The following is an 18,925-nucleotide window of genomic DNA, read 5'->3' on the forward strand; positions in this document are numbered from 1 at the left end:
ACCCTGCCTTAACAAATTAAGTGAAGGAGCAATCAAGAAAGATACTCAGCATTAATTTCAAGCCACGTTTACCCCCCCACACCATGTCTACACACACACACACACCCCACAGATACGCATGGACATACACAAATACATCAGAAGTGGCTAACCAATAAAATGCGATGATTGCAGAGCTCCTCCCATATACACAAAAGAAGCTGATTATTAAACACACAAGATAGCTCTAAACATACTGTTATTTTTCAAATATGTGATTTTTGGCTGTGATCAGTTAAAGGTTTTTTTTTTTTGGTTTTTCGAGACAGGGTTTCTCTGTGGCTTTGGAGCCTGTCCTGGAACTAAGCTCTTGTAGACCAGGCCGGTCTCGAACTCACAGAGATCCGCCTGCCTCTGCCTCCCGAGTGCTGGGATTAAAGGCGTGCGCCACCACCGCCCAGCCAGTTAAAGTATTAATCAATTTAAAAGTACAACTAAAGTCATGATAGCTTTTCACTGTTGTGCATTTATCACTGAATGTAACAAACTCTCATGAAAGGAGTTAGAAACATTTTAAAGTTTAAAGGTGTCCTAGGAAGAGAACAGTGGCCCCAGGCCTCAGGAAGACTGAAAACAAAGCTAAAAGGCAGCACTATCAGGCAGATTCTGTCCCATAGCTCTGGGATCTGATACATGCTTCTACACATCCATAGATCCATGGTACCCTTCTGGTACCATGGAATACAGTCTGGACTAACAGATGGGAAGGGCAGGGCACTACACAGTACTAGCGAGGTGCCAATGCTTTAAGATGACATAAAGCTTGTGAGAGATGACAAGTGACAACAGTGAGTGGAGAGAAGCCTGACCCTACAATACATAGCACAAACCCCTTTGTGCTGTTTTAAAACCTAAAAACTGTATTTTTCCATTTTAAATGAGAGCGAGCTAAAATAGTAAGTAATTTAATGTAGAAACACTAACGCACACACAAATTAAAGAAAAAGGGAGAGAACCAGGCAGTGGTGGCGCACACCTTTAATCCCAGCACTCGGGAGGCAGAGGCAGGCTGATCTCTGTGAGTTCGAGAGCAGCCTGGTCTACAAGAGCTAGGTCCAGGACAGGCTCCAAAACCACAGCAAAACCCTGTCTCGAAAAACCAAAAAAAAAAAAAAAAAAAAAGGAAAAAAAGGGAGAGGGGCTAAAATGCAGGGGTAATAATAGCTCTAAAATGTTTGGTGATTATTTTTTTTAAGATTTTTATTTATTATGTATATAGGTTTCTTCCTTCATGTATCCTGCAGTACAGAAGAGGACACCAGATCTTATTACAGATGGTTGTGAGCCACCATGTGGTTGCTGGGAATTGAACTCAGGACCTCTGGAAGAGCAGCCAGTGGTCTATTCCTCTGAGCCATCTCTCCAGCCACCTGTTTGGTGATTATTGAAACATGATATAATATAAAGGAGAATTAAAAATAGCCTCAAGTCAGGTATGGTGACACACATATAGTGATCCCAGCATTCAGGAGGCTGAAGTAGGAGGAGTGAAAGGTTTGAGGCCAGCCTGGGCTGCACAGTGAGACCCAATCACCAAACAGAGCCAGACAATAGGCAAAGCTGTCTCAGATATGAGCAAACTCTCAAATGGATGGCACCACAGAAGAATAACATACAAGTGAGTAGAGATGTCTATTGGCCTGCATCTTAGCATCTTGGGTAAGGATGGGTAAGCAGGACCTGAAGAGCATCTCAATACTCTAGCAACAGAAAAACAACAGGACAAGAACCAGAACAGTTAGGGAAATATGAAACATGGGAAACATACAAATGAATACTATCTGAGGGAGAAACAAGCAAAATCCTCTAAGAGAAAATAGCATAACAAACAAGCAGCTCAAATGTTTACTAACCAGAAAAAACCTTGAAAAGAAAAATGTGTCAAGGTAGCAATGATCAGAATGACCAAAACCCAAATTGGGTGACAAGACGGGGAAAAATGGTACAGCATACAAACTTCACAGAGAAAGGCAGTTTCAAGTAAGCTCAAAGTGGGAAGAACAACCGATTTTACTGCTTATAAAGAGGGGTTTGGGGATGACTGGTGATGGGAAAACAAAGTTCAGCGCACAGCAAATTTGGGAGAACGAGAGAATGGTAAGAGAGTTCCAGGAAAAGACCAAAGGAATTAGAAACACTTAAAATAATGACATATTCAGAAGACTAGGAGCTCACGCAGCTCGACAGAAAGCAATCTGCATGAGGTAGAAGGCAGTGAAACATGTCAACTAGAGACCAAATGTGGTGCCAAATGAGCAGACCCTGCAGGCTGGCCTTAGTGGTGGTGACTGCTAAGTACTGGGCTCTACCCTAAAATAGCCAACAACCTTAATGGGAATAAAGTGAAGAAAAGAGTACACAAATATGTTAGTGCTGTCTCTCTACCAAGGAGTACTTTTTAAGGGAACACCCGAGAAATCCTCATCAATTGTAACAGCCAGAAGCTGCCTTTAAGCCAGCAGGAAAGAAACTGTCTGCGTTATTAATGGCTTTTCCCAGTTGTTGAACTCTGTGTATCTCTGATTAACTCTCTAAGGGGTATCTGGGAGAATTGGGGTGGGGTAGGGGGATAAAATTTTGTTACAAATGACTTTATAAAGAAACATCCTACAAACAAGCTTCTAAGACAAGCATTAATAAAAGACAATGAATCTCCAGAAAAATGGAGAGACACAGTGGCAATTCTGCTAAATGTCTAGGATTTATGGCCTCAAAGGAAAAAAAAAAAAAACCATAATCTAAAGGAAAGAAAAATACACCTGCAGACGGTTGTCTGAGCCCTGACCAGACAGACAGGTTGTCATTGTTCCTCAGTGACAAACAGCTTTGACTTGAGCCTTGGGGACTAAATCTCTTGCATCAAAAAGCTCAAAAGGCCATTGTCTTTCTGACAGTACAGTTGATCAAAAAAACCTTCTCTAAAAGCAAATACCATGTTTCCCTTTACTCATGCTTCTACTCCTCCGCACACAGTAAAGGCAGAGTTTGCATTCCTATCTCTGAATGCACATTGATCTTGGTCAAGTCCTTTTCTTCTAGGCCCAGTCCGCATTTCCAGGGATTGCACTGACACAGGGTTTAAACTTTTGTTCCAGTTGATATTTCTTGTAAGAAACCTAACAGTATAGGTCTCCCAAAACAGCAGAGCCTTAATTTTTCTCTAAGGAATACTATTATAATTCTCATTTACAAATTCTTGTCCTCCCTTTTTCTACCTCCTAATTTCATTTGCCTACATTATGCAAATTTATATTCTTATTGTGTATTTTCTGATAAAACAAACATAAATCTAAGTGGTAATATCTTCCTCCTTGTACCTCCTGGGTGTTTAAATTCATTCCTTCTGTATTCTCCCATGTTCAGCCCAGGCACAATCTAGATATATTCTACTTCTCTTCATTTCTTCTTCTCCATTACCCAAATTAAATACTCATATGTACTTTATTTGCTCAGGAAGAGTAGGGTTTCTAAAGCTACCAGGCACTGTTACACATTTCTAAGCAACAGGTCATAATCATTGGTAAAGAAGTAGTACTTGCCGGGTGGTGGTGGCGTACGCCTTTAATCCCAGCACTCAGGAGGCAGAGGCAGGCGGATCTCTGTGAGTTCGAGACCAGCCTGGTCTACAAGAGCTAGTTCCGGGACAGGCTCCAAAACTACAGAGAAACCCTGTCTCAAAAAACCAAAAAATAAAAAAAAAAAAAAAAGTAGTACTTATATAGGTAGATATTTTATAAACATATTGAGGCTTGGAGCCTTCTCCAATAGAGGTCTCCTCACTTCCCGAGAATTTTCATTACTCCCTCTTTGCTGAGTATGAAGGAAAACATTTTAAGGCAGTTAACACCAAGAGAGTTCCCAAGAACCTTAGGGCTAATGCAAGTGTCAGCGTTAAACAATTTTCTTTGCCATCAGACTTCAGGCCCTGGAGAACAGGACTTGTTCTCCAACCTGCTCGTCTACATCAGTACACTTGTCAAAGTAGGCTTCCTTAACCAAGGCTTGTAAGAGTTGGTTGTGGAAACACTGAATAACAGCTGTCCCCACTACACACAAAGTGCAATTTGATACTTGTCAAGTCTCAATATGTTTATAAAATATCTACCTATATAAATACTACTTCTTTACCAAGGATTATGACTACTTGTTTAATAAAGAAAAGGATCCAAATAATGATGGAGCGAGTTCCAGGATAGGCTCCAAAGCTACACAGAGAAACCCTGTCTTGAACAACAAACTGAGCTCCCAAGGTCCTAATGAGGAGCAGAAGGAGGGAGAACATGAACAAGGAAGTCAGGACCACGAGGGGTGCACCCACCCACTGAGACAGTGGGGCCGATCTATTGGGAGCTCACCAAGGCCAGCTGGACTGTGACTGAAAAAGCATGGGATAAAACCGGACTCTCTGAACATGGCGGACAATGAGGGCTGACGAGAGGCCAAGGACAATGGCACGGGGTTTTGATCCTACTTCATGTTCTGGCTTTGTGGGAGCCTAGACAGTTTGGATGTTCACCTTCCTAGACCTGGATGGAGGGGGGAGGACCTTGGACTTTCCACAGGGCAGGGAACCCTGACTGCTCTTGGGACTGGAGAGGGAGGAGAAGAGGGGTGGGGGGAGGGGGAGAGGGGCGGGAGGAGGGGGAGGGAAATGGGAGGCGGGGAGGAAGCGGAAATTTTTTTTTTCAATAAAAAAAAAGAACAAAAACAACAAAGGTGAGGGGAGAGGAGAGAAAAAGGTGTAAGTCTAACTAGAATCAAGGGTCACTGAAATAGTTTGGCATGTAAAAGCGTTTGCCCCAAAAGCCAGACATTCAGTTTGAGTTCCAGATCTCACAGTGGAAAGAGATAAGGAAGAACACTGTTTCTGTCTCTATCTCTCCAACATTTCTCTGTGTAATAGTTCTGACTGTCCTGGAACTCACTTTGTAGACCAGGCTGGCCTTGAACTCACAGAGATCCGAGTGTGGGATTAAAAGCAGGCACCATCATCACCTGGATCCTTTTCTTTATAAACAACTGTTTTTTGTTTTTTGCTCTTTGGAGATAAGGTCTCTATGTAGCCCTGACTGTCCTAAAAGGTGGTATATATCCCAGGATGGCCTTGAACTCACAGAGATCCACCTCTGCCTCTGCCTCCCAAGTGCTGAGATTAAAGGCATGCGTGCACCAACAAGGCCCAGACCCTTTCTTTTCATTTCTTTCTTTTTGGCTTTTCGAGACAGTTTCTCCGTAGCTTTGGAACCCACTCTTTTTTTCTAATAATAATTTTTTTATTAAAAATTAAAGACTAACTAGAGTAGAATAAATACACATACTATTTCTCCTGCAGACCTTAGCAACTACTGGAACAAAGCACTTTTCTTGGTCTTTCTGTAAGAGTCACCTGTCCTCTTATCTAAAGGGAAGGTGAAAATTAAAGTAAGAGCTTGGCTATGCTTATATAATATCTACATTCAAGCGAGCGGTCTGAGCTCTAACACAGGAAGACAGTAATGCCAATGGGCAGACACACTTTTACCCTGCTTGTAAATATTTTTATGCGAAGACAGCTGGCTAAGGACTTTAGAATAGACCTGCTGACAGCAGGTTTCTGGATGCCCTGTTTGTACATTTTGATAAAAACTGGGATCCTGCCATTTCAATCCTTACCACAGACAGAGATGAATGGCAGGAGAAAATGCTTGCCTAGGAAGATGGCCACCAATCCAGACTACAAAGAATAGAAAATTTAACCTGACCAACTTTCAAGGGCATCCTTTCTGAAGATAACTTGGAAAGGTCTTCTTCCTTGTACAAAAAATGTATGAAAGAGTCCAAATATGATTGTACATCACTGTTAAAGGATTTTATATATCTGAAGATAATAAATATACTGATTCCTGTTTTCTAATCTGAGATATCTCTGATATGGTAATATCCTCAGACAGAGAACATAAGATAAGATTGAGTTATTAACCCTGTTGTTTAGTCATTATAAGGATTAAACAAAAATTTAAAATCTATTATCTCTATGTAAAAACATGTAAATAATCTACATTTTTATGTAAGTATGGCTACTTCATAAATTATTACATATACATATATAGATATGAAGTTGATACTTTGGCATACATACTATAAACACAAGTTGATAACAACTATATATATATATATATATGAAAAATATACTATAGTAGCTTATTCCTTTTATTCAATTGATGATAAAAGAGAACCAAAGAAAACATGATTTGGTTCTTGGCAACTTTTTTTTTTTTTCCGAGACAGGGTTTCTCTGTAGCTACGGAGCCTGTTCTGGAACTAGCTCTTGTAGACCAGGCTGGCCTCGAACTCACAAAGATCCGCCTGCCTCTGCCTCCCGAGTGCTGGGATTAAAGGCGTGCGCCACCACTGCCCGGCTTCTTGGCAACTTTTTACACCTGAATGAAAAGTTCAAAAGAAGAGTAGAATGGATCTATGACTTGGAAAAAGGGAGAGTAGAGAGGCCTATGTAAGGCCCCATAGGCAGGACTGGGATGTACTGAGAAGGTATGGAAACACAATAGAACAGTGTCTGTTAAAGGTGTCCTGTTAAGCAGATTCCAGATCACATAAACCTTACCTGCTCCTCTGTACTAAAATAACTATAAACTATGACTATATATAACCACTACTGCCCACATACACCCACATTTTTTTCCTGAGGGCTAGAGAGACAGTTCAGCAGTTAAGAGCACTTGTTGCTATTCCAGGAGACTACAGGTTGAGTGTGAGCACCTACATAGCAGCTCACAAGGTTGAGTGTGAGCAACTACATAGCAGCTCACAAGGTTGAGTGTGAGCAACTACATAGCAGCTCACAAGTGTCTGTAACTCCAGTTCCAGGAGACCTGACACCCTAGTCTGGTCTCTTTGGGGACCAGATAAACAGTGGTACACAGACGTAAATGCAGGCAAAACACCCACACATGTAAGATAAAAATTAATTTAAAAATTAACATCCTTACTATTAATATCAAAGCTAAGGAATAGGATTATGGCAAATAAATTAGAACAGGTGTTACATCCCTTAAGCTCCTTCTTTCCTCTTCTGAAAACTAGAGACTGAAAGGAGCAACTGCAACTAGTACTCGACCAGCTTACAGGACGAGGAGGAAGACAGAGGAGCTAGAAAAAGAAGGAACAAATGGCAGGGCAGTATCAGCCGTTTTCACTAGAAGACCTGGACTACTCATGTTAAGGTAGATTGTGGTTTGCACCAGAACTACCTTCCTTCAAAAAGCAAGCATCTAGGGAAAGACTTATGAGTGGGGCATTGGGGAAATTAACCCTTGCTAATAGAGGCACCTACAGGGGGAAGACAATGTAAAATGAGGTCATGCTGAAGCCCAAGGAGACGATGAGAGCACAGGTGGGCTGGGGAAGCACACACAGAAGGCAGTCTGACAGAGGAAAATCGAGGGGGAAGGAAGGGGAGAGCGAGGAGGTGGCATCAGAAGAAAGAGAAGGTAAAATGAGAACAGAACATTTTAAACTAACCCAGAACTCCATTATGAGGGACAAGTCACGAGGCAGAGTACAGCTGAAAGACATGATCCCCACATCACACCACTGGAAACAGATAATTTAGACTTCTAAGCATGCATGGAAAGAAGCTAGGCAAGTCAGAAGCCTGACTCCCAGAGCACTATATGATAAATGAGCTAAAGTCACCCAGTCACTGCAACGTCAGCAACCTCAGTATATACGTTTCTCTCTTTCCTCTCTCTTCCTCCTCCACAACCCCCTCCCCACTGTGTGTATGTGTTTACAGTACTGCGGAATCCAACACAGGACCTCACATGCTAAGCAGGTGAACTATATCCAAAACCCATCAGCATATGTGTTTAAACCACTTCCCGGAGTGAACCTAGTGCTAGAAAAATTATTACATCCCCAAGACAACATATGTCATGGTAGGCGTCTGTCTGGCTCATTTCACTGCTATAGGCAGTCATCTTGCCCAGGAGGAGAGACAGAGAAAATGGCAGGCTGAGGGTCAGAGGGTGATTGCTGCTGACACAGGACCACCACACACCTGCTTTATGCTACTCTTGCATTTACTTAACATTTAAATCTTTTTCAGACCAATCTATGTTCTTCCTTTTGCTTCACAGAATTCAAATGTTGGTATGTTCACCAAAAACCTCAGGAAGTCAAGCAGCACGACGGTTGTTTCACTCTATCCTAGTCCTTTCTGCAACGGGATCAAATATACCGTAAAGCTCTATTACAAGGTAGCTTATGGGGATACATGCATGCAGCTGACCAGAGGGACGTGGCTGAGGGAGAGGTAAGAACTCCTAAGAACCCAGACCTACTAAGGTGTGCTAATAGTGGAATAACGCCATCAGAAAAAGGAGAAGGAAATGCTTCTTTTTCTTTTGTATATTAAAGAACAGCAAAACACAAAAATCAAAACAAAAGCCAAATGTCTAATTTGATACAAGGCAGGAAAACCCAGTTTCAGGCTGGCAATACGACAAATGGTTAGAAGGTCAGGAATAAAATGTCTGAGAGGGGCCGGGCGATGGTGGCGCACGCCTTTAATCCCAGCACTTGGGAGGCAGAGGCAGGCGGATCTCTGTGAGTTCGAGACCAGCCTGGTCTACAAGAGCTAGTTCCAGGACAGGCTCCAAAACCACAGAGAAACCCTGTCTCGAAAAGCAAAAAAAAAAAAAAAAAAAAGTCTGAGAGGGGGCTGGAGAGATGGCTCAGCGGTTAAGAGCATTGCCTGCTCTTCCGAAGGTCCTGAGTTCAAATCCCAGCAACCACATGGTGGCTCACAACCATCTGTAATGAGATCTGGTGCCCTCTTCTGGTCTGAAGGCATACACATAGACAGAATATTGTATCCATAATAAATAAAATGAATATTTAAAAAAATAAAATAAAATTTAAAAAAAATAAAATGTCTGAGAGGTAAAACTGTGCAGTGGGGTTGGAAAGCATGGACTCTGAAGTCTGGGGCTCATTTGGCCTCATCCCTACCCCATTCGACAACAATAACAACAACGGAAGGAAGGAAGGAAGGAAGGAAGGAAGGAAGGAAGGAAGGAAGGAAGGAAGGAAGGAAGGAAGGAAGGAAGGAAGGGGCATCAGCTGAGGCTGAGGCTGCAGTGGGAAAGGGTGGTGACAGCATGAAGCAGTCACTCCTCGACCTGCTACTGCCACGTTCCTGGCCCTGCCAGTGATCCCTCTGAGTGTTTAAAAGGTGACATTCAAAGAATTACTGGTGGGGCTAGGAACAAGAAGACTATTAATTTGAGGCAAAAGAGTTAGACCTTAAAGAATTAAGTTTATTCATGTTACTGAGATAGAAGATTCACTTTAAGGAAATCTAATATTTAAAATGAAACTTAATCTTCACATCTACTCCAGTGAGAATGTCCTCTGCAGATAGCCCAAGAGAAACATGGAGACACAGATGTGGCCAGGAGAGCAGTAGTCATTCTTTCCCACTCAGGCCGGGGCCCAATGGGCTGTCTTTTCCCAAAGGCTCTGGTGATTCAGCAATGCATCTGCCAGAAATAGGAGTGTTCTGGGGTCGGGAGGTCTCTCTCTCTGCTCCTTGTCCCAGCTTGCAACTCATAAGCAATAACTAAAGGATTGGGAGCAAGAATACTCACCACTGCTACAAAAGCAGTGGCCAACTTGAAAGCAATCTCAGACTGGGAGAAAGAGGAAGGAAGTAAACTGAGAATATACTTACTCAAAGTCCTCAAATTCCAAGTCGGTTCCCTCTACTGATGGACCCTGGTTGTCTGAGGAAGAAGAGGTGGAAGAACGAAGACGATTCTGTTGGTAGCGCATGGAGCGCTGGCGAATACTGTCTCTCCGTGAGAGATACTGGATCATCCTCTGGGCGTAGTATGCAGCAGGAGATAATCTGGGAGAGACAGAGATGGACAAACACGAACTAGCACTAATTTGGGGAATACACTGTGAAAGACAGTAAAGCCAGCTCTCCCATGGCATCTCCCTGCTGAGACAAACTCTGGATACAGAAAAATAACAAGCCGTTTAAGTGACCAGGAGGTTTGTGCTGCAGAATATGTGTACCAGACTATCACCAATGCTTCTGTTCTAAGACAAGGCAAATAGTGTAATCAGTCATCTCCTGACCAAGTGTGGCCCCTTCCCAAGAGGATTAGCACTGGGCCTTTCTTCTATCTTAGCCTCTATGGAACCTGGCTTAGCTTTTCAGGGTGTCCTTAAATATTTCTTCCTTGCTCCTTATCAATCCATAAAATTTAAGAAATGAAAGAGACCTTAGTAATCAAGTCTGGTCATTCACAGATAAGAAAACAGGCCAGAAGATGACAATACTTAGACAATTAATAACGACACCCATGGCTCTTCTCACCAGTACTCCCTTCTTCAAACACACACAGTTCCAGCTTTCGCCTAGCTCCTTATAATCATCTCCCCCCCTCACATATTAATCACAGGTATTTTTTTTTTTTTTTTTTTTTTTGGTTTTTCGAGACAGGGTTTCTCTGTGGTTTTGGAGCCTGTCCTGGAACTAGCTCTTGTAGACCAGGCTGGCCTCAAACTCACAGAGATCCGCCTGCCTCTGCCTCCCGAGTGCTGGGATTAAAGGCGTGCGCCAATGATAATGTTAAGTGACTGCTAAACCAACAGCAAGACTTAAAATTTGAGGAACACACAATGATCCAAGTCCACTAGTAAATTACAGCCCACAGAAATACAGAAGAATACGAATGTATACATGAGAAAGGTCATTTGCATTATTGTCACCACTTGGGAAAGCCTAGGAAACAAGCCAGAAGCCCAGCAAAAGAGGAAATAAACTACATCCATAGAGAGGAGCACTAGGAGGCCACTAAGAAGAATTGGCTGGGCACAGTGACACATGCCTCTAATCTCAAGACTAGGAATCCAGAGGCAGACGGATCAGGAGTTAAAGGTCAGTTCCAGCTACATGAGTCTGAGGCTAGCCTGAGCTATAACACCCTGTCTCAAAAGTTTAAAGTGGGTGTGTGTACAACAATTATCTCCATCTACTCAGAAGGAAACTCTTCTAAAATAAAGTTTTAAGGTAGAGAAAGGGTTATACATACATACATACATACATATTTATTATTATGTATATAAAGATATTTCTGTATTTAAGGAAAAACAAAGACATAAACCTTAAGTTACAAATCTAGAGCCACAAACCTGGGAGTTTTTTTTTTTTTAATGAAGTTTGGATATTAAAAAGAAGTGTTTTGTTTTTATTGAGAATATTAAAAATCTGATTGAGAATAATTATCTAAATGATAGAAAAATATTTATTGCTGAAACTATAGCTGGGAGACTTGCAAATTTGAGGCCAGTTGAGCAATTTATATTAGTAGGAGAGTCATTCCCCAAAATTGCAGACATCTTGCAGTATGACTTTCAGAACCTTTGATATACTGTTCTCAGGAATTCTACCTTCCTAGGCCAAAAGAGGCCTTGTAGTTGACTTCAATGGGGCCTATCAAAGTTGTCCTTCAGGGCAGTCAATAATGGAATTTCCAAGGAGTTGGCTGGTAATCACTGGAACTCAAAGTTTCTTGATTAAAATAATATGCTACACTGAGCATGCTGAATCCAAATTACCTTTGTACAGGAGATGGGCATGAGATATACAGAAACAGAAGCCTAGACCAAAATAATCGGAAAACTCGAACTATTTCCACAAAGCTTCATCTCGTGGTATTTTCATTACTCAAAATTTGGACAGAAGTGAATGTTTCTGTGCTGTTCTTATTGCTAGCTAATATATCAAAATCTTCCCGTAGAAATCAAGCTTGGATTAAATTCAAAGGAATCAGAACAGGGAAGAAAATACATAGTAACAGGAGAAAATTTTCAAGAGAACTAATCTGGATGAGACCAAAGAATGGATGAGACTGAGAAGTGTATCCATTTCTCAGGTTTATGGACAACCAGAAATAATAGTAAAAAAAAATGTATTGTTACTGATAACTGTGGTAGAAATGTTACTGGTGATAATGAATAAAGACTACCCTATGTGTACAGCATTGCATTAATTCAAGTTGTTTAATTTTACTATATGAATTTCCTAAACTATGAAACTATATTACCAGTGGTCACAAATAAATGAAGGAGGAGGAGGAGAGGTCTCTGACATCACAGACTCTGCCTCTTATGCATCTGTGGGAACTAGGTTTCTGCATACTTTGGAAAACGTTCCATAAAAGCCTTGACCTATCCATAATACAAGACATAACTAAGAGAAGAAGAGAAATAAAGCAGCGTGAGAAGAGATGGTAACCAACGCCCTCCTGCTGAGGAGCTGGAGCACTCTCAAATACCACAAAGTATTCCAAGTGTTAGGAAGCCTCGCTTCTTCACCCTTCGCTAGTAAAGAAATTAGAGTAGGAATAAATATGAGCTTCTAAAGAAGTAATCTCTGCATTCTGAGGAAGAGGCAGGAAGACACAAGTTTGAGGCCAGCCTTCACTGGCTGTACAGGGAATGACAGGCCAATACAGGCTGTGCATTCGGCCCTGTCGAAAAATGAATCATTGAAGTTTCCCAGTCTAAAATTTCTGAGGATAAGATTCCTACTGCTGTCTGTAAAGAAACTTTTTGCTTGTTTTTGTTTTTCCCTTTTCTTTTCTTGAGATACATTACATACACAGTCTCTCTATATAGTCCCAGTAGTCCTGAAACTCACTGTGCAAACCAGGCCAGCCCCAAACTCACAGAGATCCCCCTGTGTCTGCTTCCCGATTGCCGGGATTAAAGGGGTGCACTGCCACGGTCAGCCTGAAAAGAAACTGTTTCATAGCAAGAAGTTGTGCTGTGTGTCTAAGGTTCTAGAAATGTGACAGTTTCCTTCCCCTTTCCAAGGGCACACACATTCTCCAACATAACTGGAGGCTGCTGTAAATGCCCTTGCTTCAGTTCCCATCTGAATTGCCTGCCTATTTTTTTTTTTTTTTTTGGTTTTTTTTTTTTTGGTTTTTCGAGACAGGGTTTCTCTGTGGCTTTGGAGCCTGTCCTGGAACTAGCTCTGTAGACCAGGCTGGTCTCGAACTCACAGAGATCCGCCTGCCTCTGCCTCCCGAGTGCTGGGATTAAATGCCTGCCTATTTTTAAAGTCCTCTTCTCTACTGTTTAGATCCTTGGATTTGCTAATTCTAGGATATGGAAAACAAAGTAAGAGGGCCACAGAAAGTTTATTTTCCACTAGTATCTTGGGAGAAATAATAGTCAAGTTAGCCCTTTTCAGATCTCTATCAGTCATCAAATCCAACTATGACAACCACACGGGGCTGCTTTCTCCTGATAAATGTAATACAACAACTCAATATTCCAGCCTTAGTTTTGTTATTAACACCATCATCAGCACCAGAGAATTCAGAACAGTTTCTTAAGCTCATATAAAAAAAATGTCCTCCCCCGCCCCTACTTCTAAAAATTCCAGGATTAGGGAAATAAAATATTTGGTTGGGATGGATAGGGAGCTTGCTGTAAAAGCAAAAGGATCTCAGTTCAACGCTCCAATACCCATGTAAAAACTGGGCATGGTTCGGGTACCTACGACCCCAGCACTGCAGGTACATATGTCTAGATATAATGGCAAGCTTCTAATTCAGTAAGAGATACTACCTCAAAAAATTAATAATAATTTAACAACAATAATTTGGAGAACAACAGAGGAAGTCTTCCTTTGACCTCTACATGCGCCCACACCACAAATACACATGTGCATATAGCACTCCCCCCCTCCACAGTCTTCAATAAGGCTTCAAATGTCTTCTAAAACAGTACAAAGCAATCACTTCAATAAAATAACAACTTATTTCATTCAATTATTCTTCCTTCATCTCTTCTTTTGGATAGTGTCCAAACACTGGTGGTGCATGCCTTTAATCCCAGCACTCGGGAGGCAGAGACAGAGGCAGAGGCAGAGGCAGGAGGATTTCTGTGAGTTTGAGGCCAGCCTGGTATACAAGAGCTAGTTCCAGGACAGGCTCTAAAGCCACAGAAAAACCCTGTCTTGAAAAATAAACAAACAAAACTGGCTTGATTTTTAACCTTTTGATATTCTAAATTTTTAAAAGTATTTTCCCTATAAATAAAATGTTCGAAATTTTGGCTCTCTTTTTGGCTGTCCATCTGATGATGGGCAACAGCTTCTGGAGCAGCAGGAAAGAAAACCTATGGCCTCCACAGTACTCCCTTCAGTACCCTACTGACAGATGGTGAGTCCCAAAGGACTAGAGCTCAGTCAGAGTCCTCTGTCACAAGAGAAGCTGTGCACTTACCTGCAACAATTCCCAACCACCTGAAACACCTGCCTTAACACTGTAACACTGCAAAAGAGCACCAGGACCAGAGAGGCACGGGTGGGGCTTCCCCCAACTTGGCAACCCCAAGGGCCGCCCCTCCCCCCTCCTAGTGCCATTTCTCACTTTGGCCTTACCTCGCTGGGTCTGGGTAAATTGGGTGCTCTCTGGATCCTGCTCCATCATAACGGGATAATGAAATGAGGGAAGACTCCAGCAGCCTCCTAGCAGAGATTAAAAAAATGGCAATAATCCCTGTCAATTACCAACTCAGAGGTCAATCATAAGGGAAGTGGGGGAGAGGTAAATAACATCCCCCTTTGCAGCCAGCTAGCACCTATTATCTAGGGTCTTACAATCTAACTATATGGAAATATTAATAAATGGAGAGCTACATAGCTCCTATACTGGATGTGACCACTGTATTATGCTGAATACTGTTCTCTGGTAAGACACGCACAAATGCATCAGAAACATAATTTTCTATCTCGTTACAGTACCTCCAGCAGACAAACAGGAGGTAGAAGCAACATGAAAGGAAAACGAGGCATACACAGAGACCATCACACATTTATCCTGACGATCGGCTCCTGCACACCACCAGTCCACACACCCTCATTTTCCACTCCTGCTCTACCACACCCTTCTTTTGAGAAAGAGTATACACCCAGGACTCACTTAATAACTGGCAAAATCCTTTCCTTCTATCATCCAGCTCCATCATAAATTCAACTGATGATAGTAACACACATTTTATTATTTTTTTGGTACTAGGCCCAGGACACGCAACTATTAAGGATTCCCATGAAGACCTATCTCAATTTCCAAGTGCCTACTGCATGTAGCCATGGTGAGCAACGGCTACCAGCAAACAGGAAGATTAGGGACCTATCACTAAGCCACAAGCTCAGTATTGTTGCCTTGTCTGATTTTGTAAAACCAGAAATCTGGACTTTGGAATGAAGTTTCATGGTTAAGTTTTAGTGAAATTCCCTCTTTAAATACAACAAAGGCTATTTAAGTAAGACACATCCGCTACCAGGTGTGCTGCAGGGCTTCCTGGTCCACTACCACACTTCTCAGCCCATACGTGCTCGGCAGTCAGCCACACTCCTAGCGGAGAACACATCTCAAAGGAAGTGGTCTCAGAAAAAAAAAAGGTGCATATTGTTCCTCCCAGCAGCATCTTGCCTGGCTCTCCCAGGAACAGGTCTCGGGCTCCCTGCCAGATTCCTCCTTAAACAGATCTGCAGAATAAGAACAGCAGCTACCCTTCTTTTCCAATTGATTTAAGACAATTCAGTATTATTAAAACCAGCTGGCTTTAGGTATAGTCGTGGGCAGTCACTATCCCAGCAACTGGCCCATGATGGCATTTCCAGTCAAAGTCAAGACAGAAACAACTGTCACCCCATCCTCTACCCTTCCTGCCTGGGACAACCAACCATTAAAGTATGTTTTCGACCGAGACACTGCAAACAATTCCCGCACCCAAACGGAAAGAACACCATATACCCAATGAAGTAATAAAATATTTCTTCTCTCTGGCAATATCATTGTTTGCAACAGCAGGAATATTATACATCATTATTTTAAAACATACTTTTTTCATATTCCAATGTCGTAAGACACAGATTAACTAGCATATTTCTTTTTTCTTTCCTACCATCATAACACAAATATTGTCATGCCTAGATCTTTTATCCACAAAATGTTTGTGGTAGGTAGGTAAAGTGTGAATTATTAATACAGTAAGTTTATTTCCTCTTTTTAAAACATTATTTAAGTGATACATAAAAACATAAAATCGTACAGATTAGCAGGGTACTATGCAGTATCTCAATGCATATATACACTGTGTCATGTTTAAATCAAGTAAAACATGTTTATTTCCTCAATATTTTGTCATTTACATGAAAAACTGTCAGAACCCTTTTTCAGTGGTTTAAAATATACAGTGTATCATTTGTTGTTTTAGTCACCCTACTCTGCCACAGCACAGTTTTTATTTTTGTTGTTAAGACGGGGTCTGTATCCATGCTGGTGTGCAGTGAGGTATTTTTCTGCCTCTGCCTGCAAAATGCTGGGATTACAGACATGTTTCACAAAGCCCAGCAAAACCTTTTTATTCTGAACTGTTACTTAAAACGCTGGCCAGCCTATGCCACTTCTACAACACTAATAAAATCATTCTCTAAGACCAGGGTAAGAACTGAAGAATGAAATCAAAACCCTGGAAGATTGTTCAACTGCACGAGGTGCTGAGTACCCCTGAGCTCTGACTGTTACTCTCTGATCAGCTGCTTAGTAAGCCCTTTAGTGAGGACAGCCTTCAGAGTGACCTGCTTCAGAAAATGAACCTGATTACGTTAGGAAACAAATATTGCCCACAACAAACTATATCATGGAAGTGACAGACCTCAGAGAGAGAAGAGAGACTTATCAGGGATGCTAAAAGAAGATTCCTGAACTGGAACAATCTGGATTAGACAACCTCAATTTTAGTGACTCCATTTGATATCTTGCATACTCCAGCTCCCACCCTAACTTTCTATTTTAATCAGGAAGGCTTCTTGAAATCAGAATAGCATCAAAATGTTAAGCTTTGTCTCTGGGGAGCCCTTGATGGGAGTTCTCTTGGAGCATACATCCCTTATGCCCACTCACTCCAAAACCCTTGTGCACCAACAGTTCCTCAAACAATGCAATGGGGCTGGCAACCAACGTTCCTACATATGTATGTGCGTACTACATACATATATACATACATACATGCATACTTGTGTGTGAATGAGGAGAGATAGATTTTAACTGCTAATACATGAAATCAAGAGAGACAATCCAGATGAACAATGTTTTCCCACATACACAAATCACGGACGAAACAGAAATTCTCTGCAAAGAATAAAAATAGGCATCTCCAGTTGGTGTGAAATAAAGAATGAACTGGAGTTATGAGATGAGCAGACATCATCACTGTCATGCTTAGGCTCCCCAAAGCACTTTCCCTCCTAGTACCAACTGTTTGCAAGGAGAAGGAATGGGAAATGGCCTGAGTAAATGGACTAGGGTAGCAGCTGGGCACCTTCTGCTCTGGCACACACAAATCTGACTTGACTTAATGATCTATCATCCAATTTGATAATGTGAAATCAGGAAGAGCTGAAGGAAGGTTCAGCCAAATTTGTTCAGGCTTGAAGTTGCCATTTCTTTCTGACCTATAATCTTAGTCTAGAAATATTTTAGAAAGCCACCAAAACTCTGACAGAAAGGAACAAATAAACCCTCTTTTCTCTAACAGTTTGCCTACTTAATTCTGTATACCAGTAGTATCTGGGTGAAGACAAGACCGTGTTACTTTTACTCACTGGAGACCAAGAAGAAAATACTATAATTTATCCTTTATGTGTAGCCATGTGTGTTAGATATACAAGGACTGTTTAAAAGTCTTTCACCAATAATAGCATGTTTTTAAAAGCCCAAGACCACTGCTCTATCAAATTAACTTGGAATTATTCAATATTTTAAAACAATTTAATCACAAATATAAAAATATAAACAACCATAATCAACCAAAAAGAATAATTATATTCACATACAGATAGAGCAAAAGAGAATGGCAAAACAGATGTGGCAAAATGCAATTATTTAGGGAATGTGAATAAAGGGCATTTGAGAATTCTCTGTACTATAATTTTGCAACTCTTCTGCAAATTGAAATTATTTTAAACTAAACTAAAAGCCAGGTACGGTGGCTGGCATCTGTGATTCCCTGCCATCGCAAGTGAGGCTGAGGTAAGAAGACTGCCATGAGAAGCCTGGGTGGGCATCAGTTTGTGAGACCCTGTCAACTAAGTAAACTAAACTAAAAGCTGGATATAGTGATTCCAGCATGCAGGAGGCTGAGGCAGGAGGATTGCTGTTGAATTCAAGGCTAGCCTGGGCTTCAGAGGGAGACCATTTCTCAAACAACAACAACAACAACGAAAAAAAAACCAAAGTTGGGCAAGGTGGTGTATGCCTTTAATCCCAGCATTCAGGAGGCAGGGGCAGGAGGATCTATGTGTATTTAAAGCCATCCTGATCTACATAAGTAGCTCCAAGACAGCCAGAACTATAGCTAGAACTTGAAAGAGGCCCTGTCTCAGAAAACCAAAACAAAGAAACCCAACCCCCCCCCCCCAAACAAACAGAGAACCCAACAAGATATAAGCATGGTGGTGTACACATAATAACCAGCATTTAGAAGGTAAAGTTAGAAGGATTAGGGTCAAAAGACCCATCATGGCTACATAATGAGTCCAAGACCAGCATAGGCTAAAGGAAACTCTGTCTGAAAACCAAATCAACAAATTAAAATAGCCAGTATTCAAAGGTCTGAAGATGTAGCTCAGACAAGACAGCGAGGAGTACAGGCATTTGCCATCAAGCCTGGTGACCTGAGTTCAATCCCTTCATCCACGTGGTGGATGAAGAAAACTGACTGACAAGTTGTCCTCTGACCTTCACATAAGTGAAGTGACATGTATGTGTATGTACAGACACACAAATAAATG

General features: G+C 41.6%; 1 protein-coding gene across 9 annotated transcripts in view; it reads right to left on the bottom strand.

Moving 5' to 3' along the window:
• The window catches only part of Ambra1 (autophagy and beclin 1 regulator 1), a 199,627-nt gene that overhangs the window by 102,631 nt on the left and 78,071 nt on the right, over positions 1-18,925 (bottom strand). For 7 of the 9 annotated variants that reach the window (XM_057780610.1, XM_057780612.1, XM_057780608.1 and 4 more), the window contains 2 exons: positions 14,507-14,593; positions 9,770-9,946 (listed from right to left, as the gene is read on the bottom strand). In XM_057780610.1, coding sequence (XP_057636593.1) covers positions 9,770-9,946; positions 14,507-14,593 — 264 coding nt within the window. The remainder of the gene's footprint in view (positions 1-9,769; positions 9,947-14,506; positions 14,594-18,925) is intronic. The other 2 variants (XM_057780615.1, XM_057780613.1) reach the window with 1 other exon arrangement.

This window comes from Chionomys nivalis, chromosome 9, assembly GCF_950005125.1.
Source record: "Chionomys nivalis chromosome 9, mChiNiv1.1, whole genome shotgun sequence".
Lineage (NCBI taxonomy): Eukaryota > Metazoa > Chordata > Mammalia > Rodentia > Cricetidae > Chionomys > Chionomys nivalis.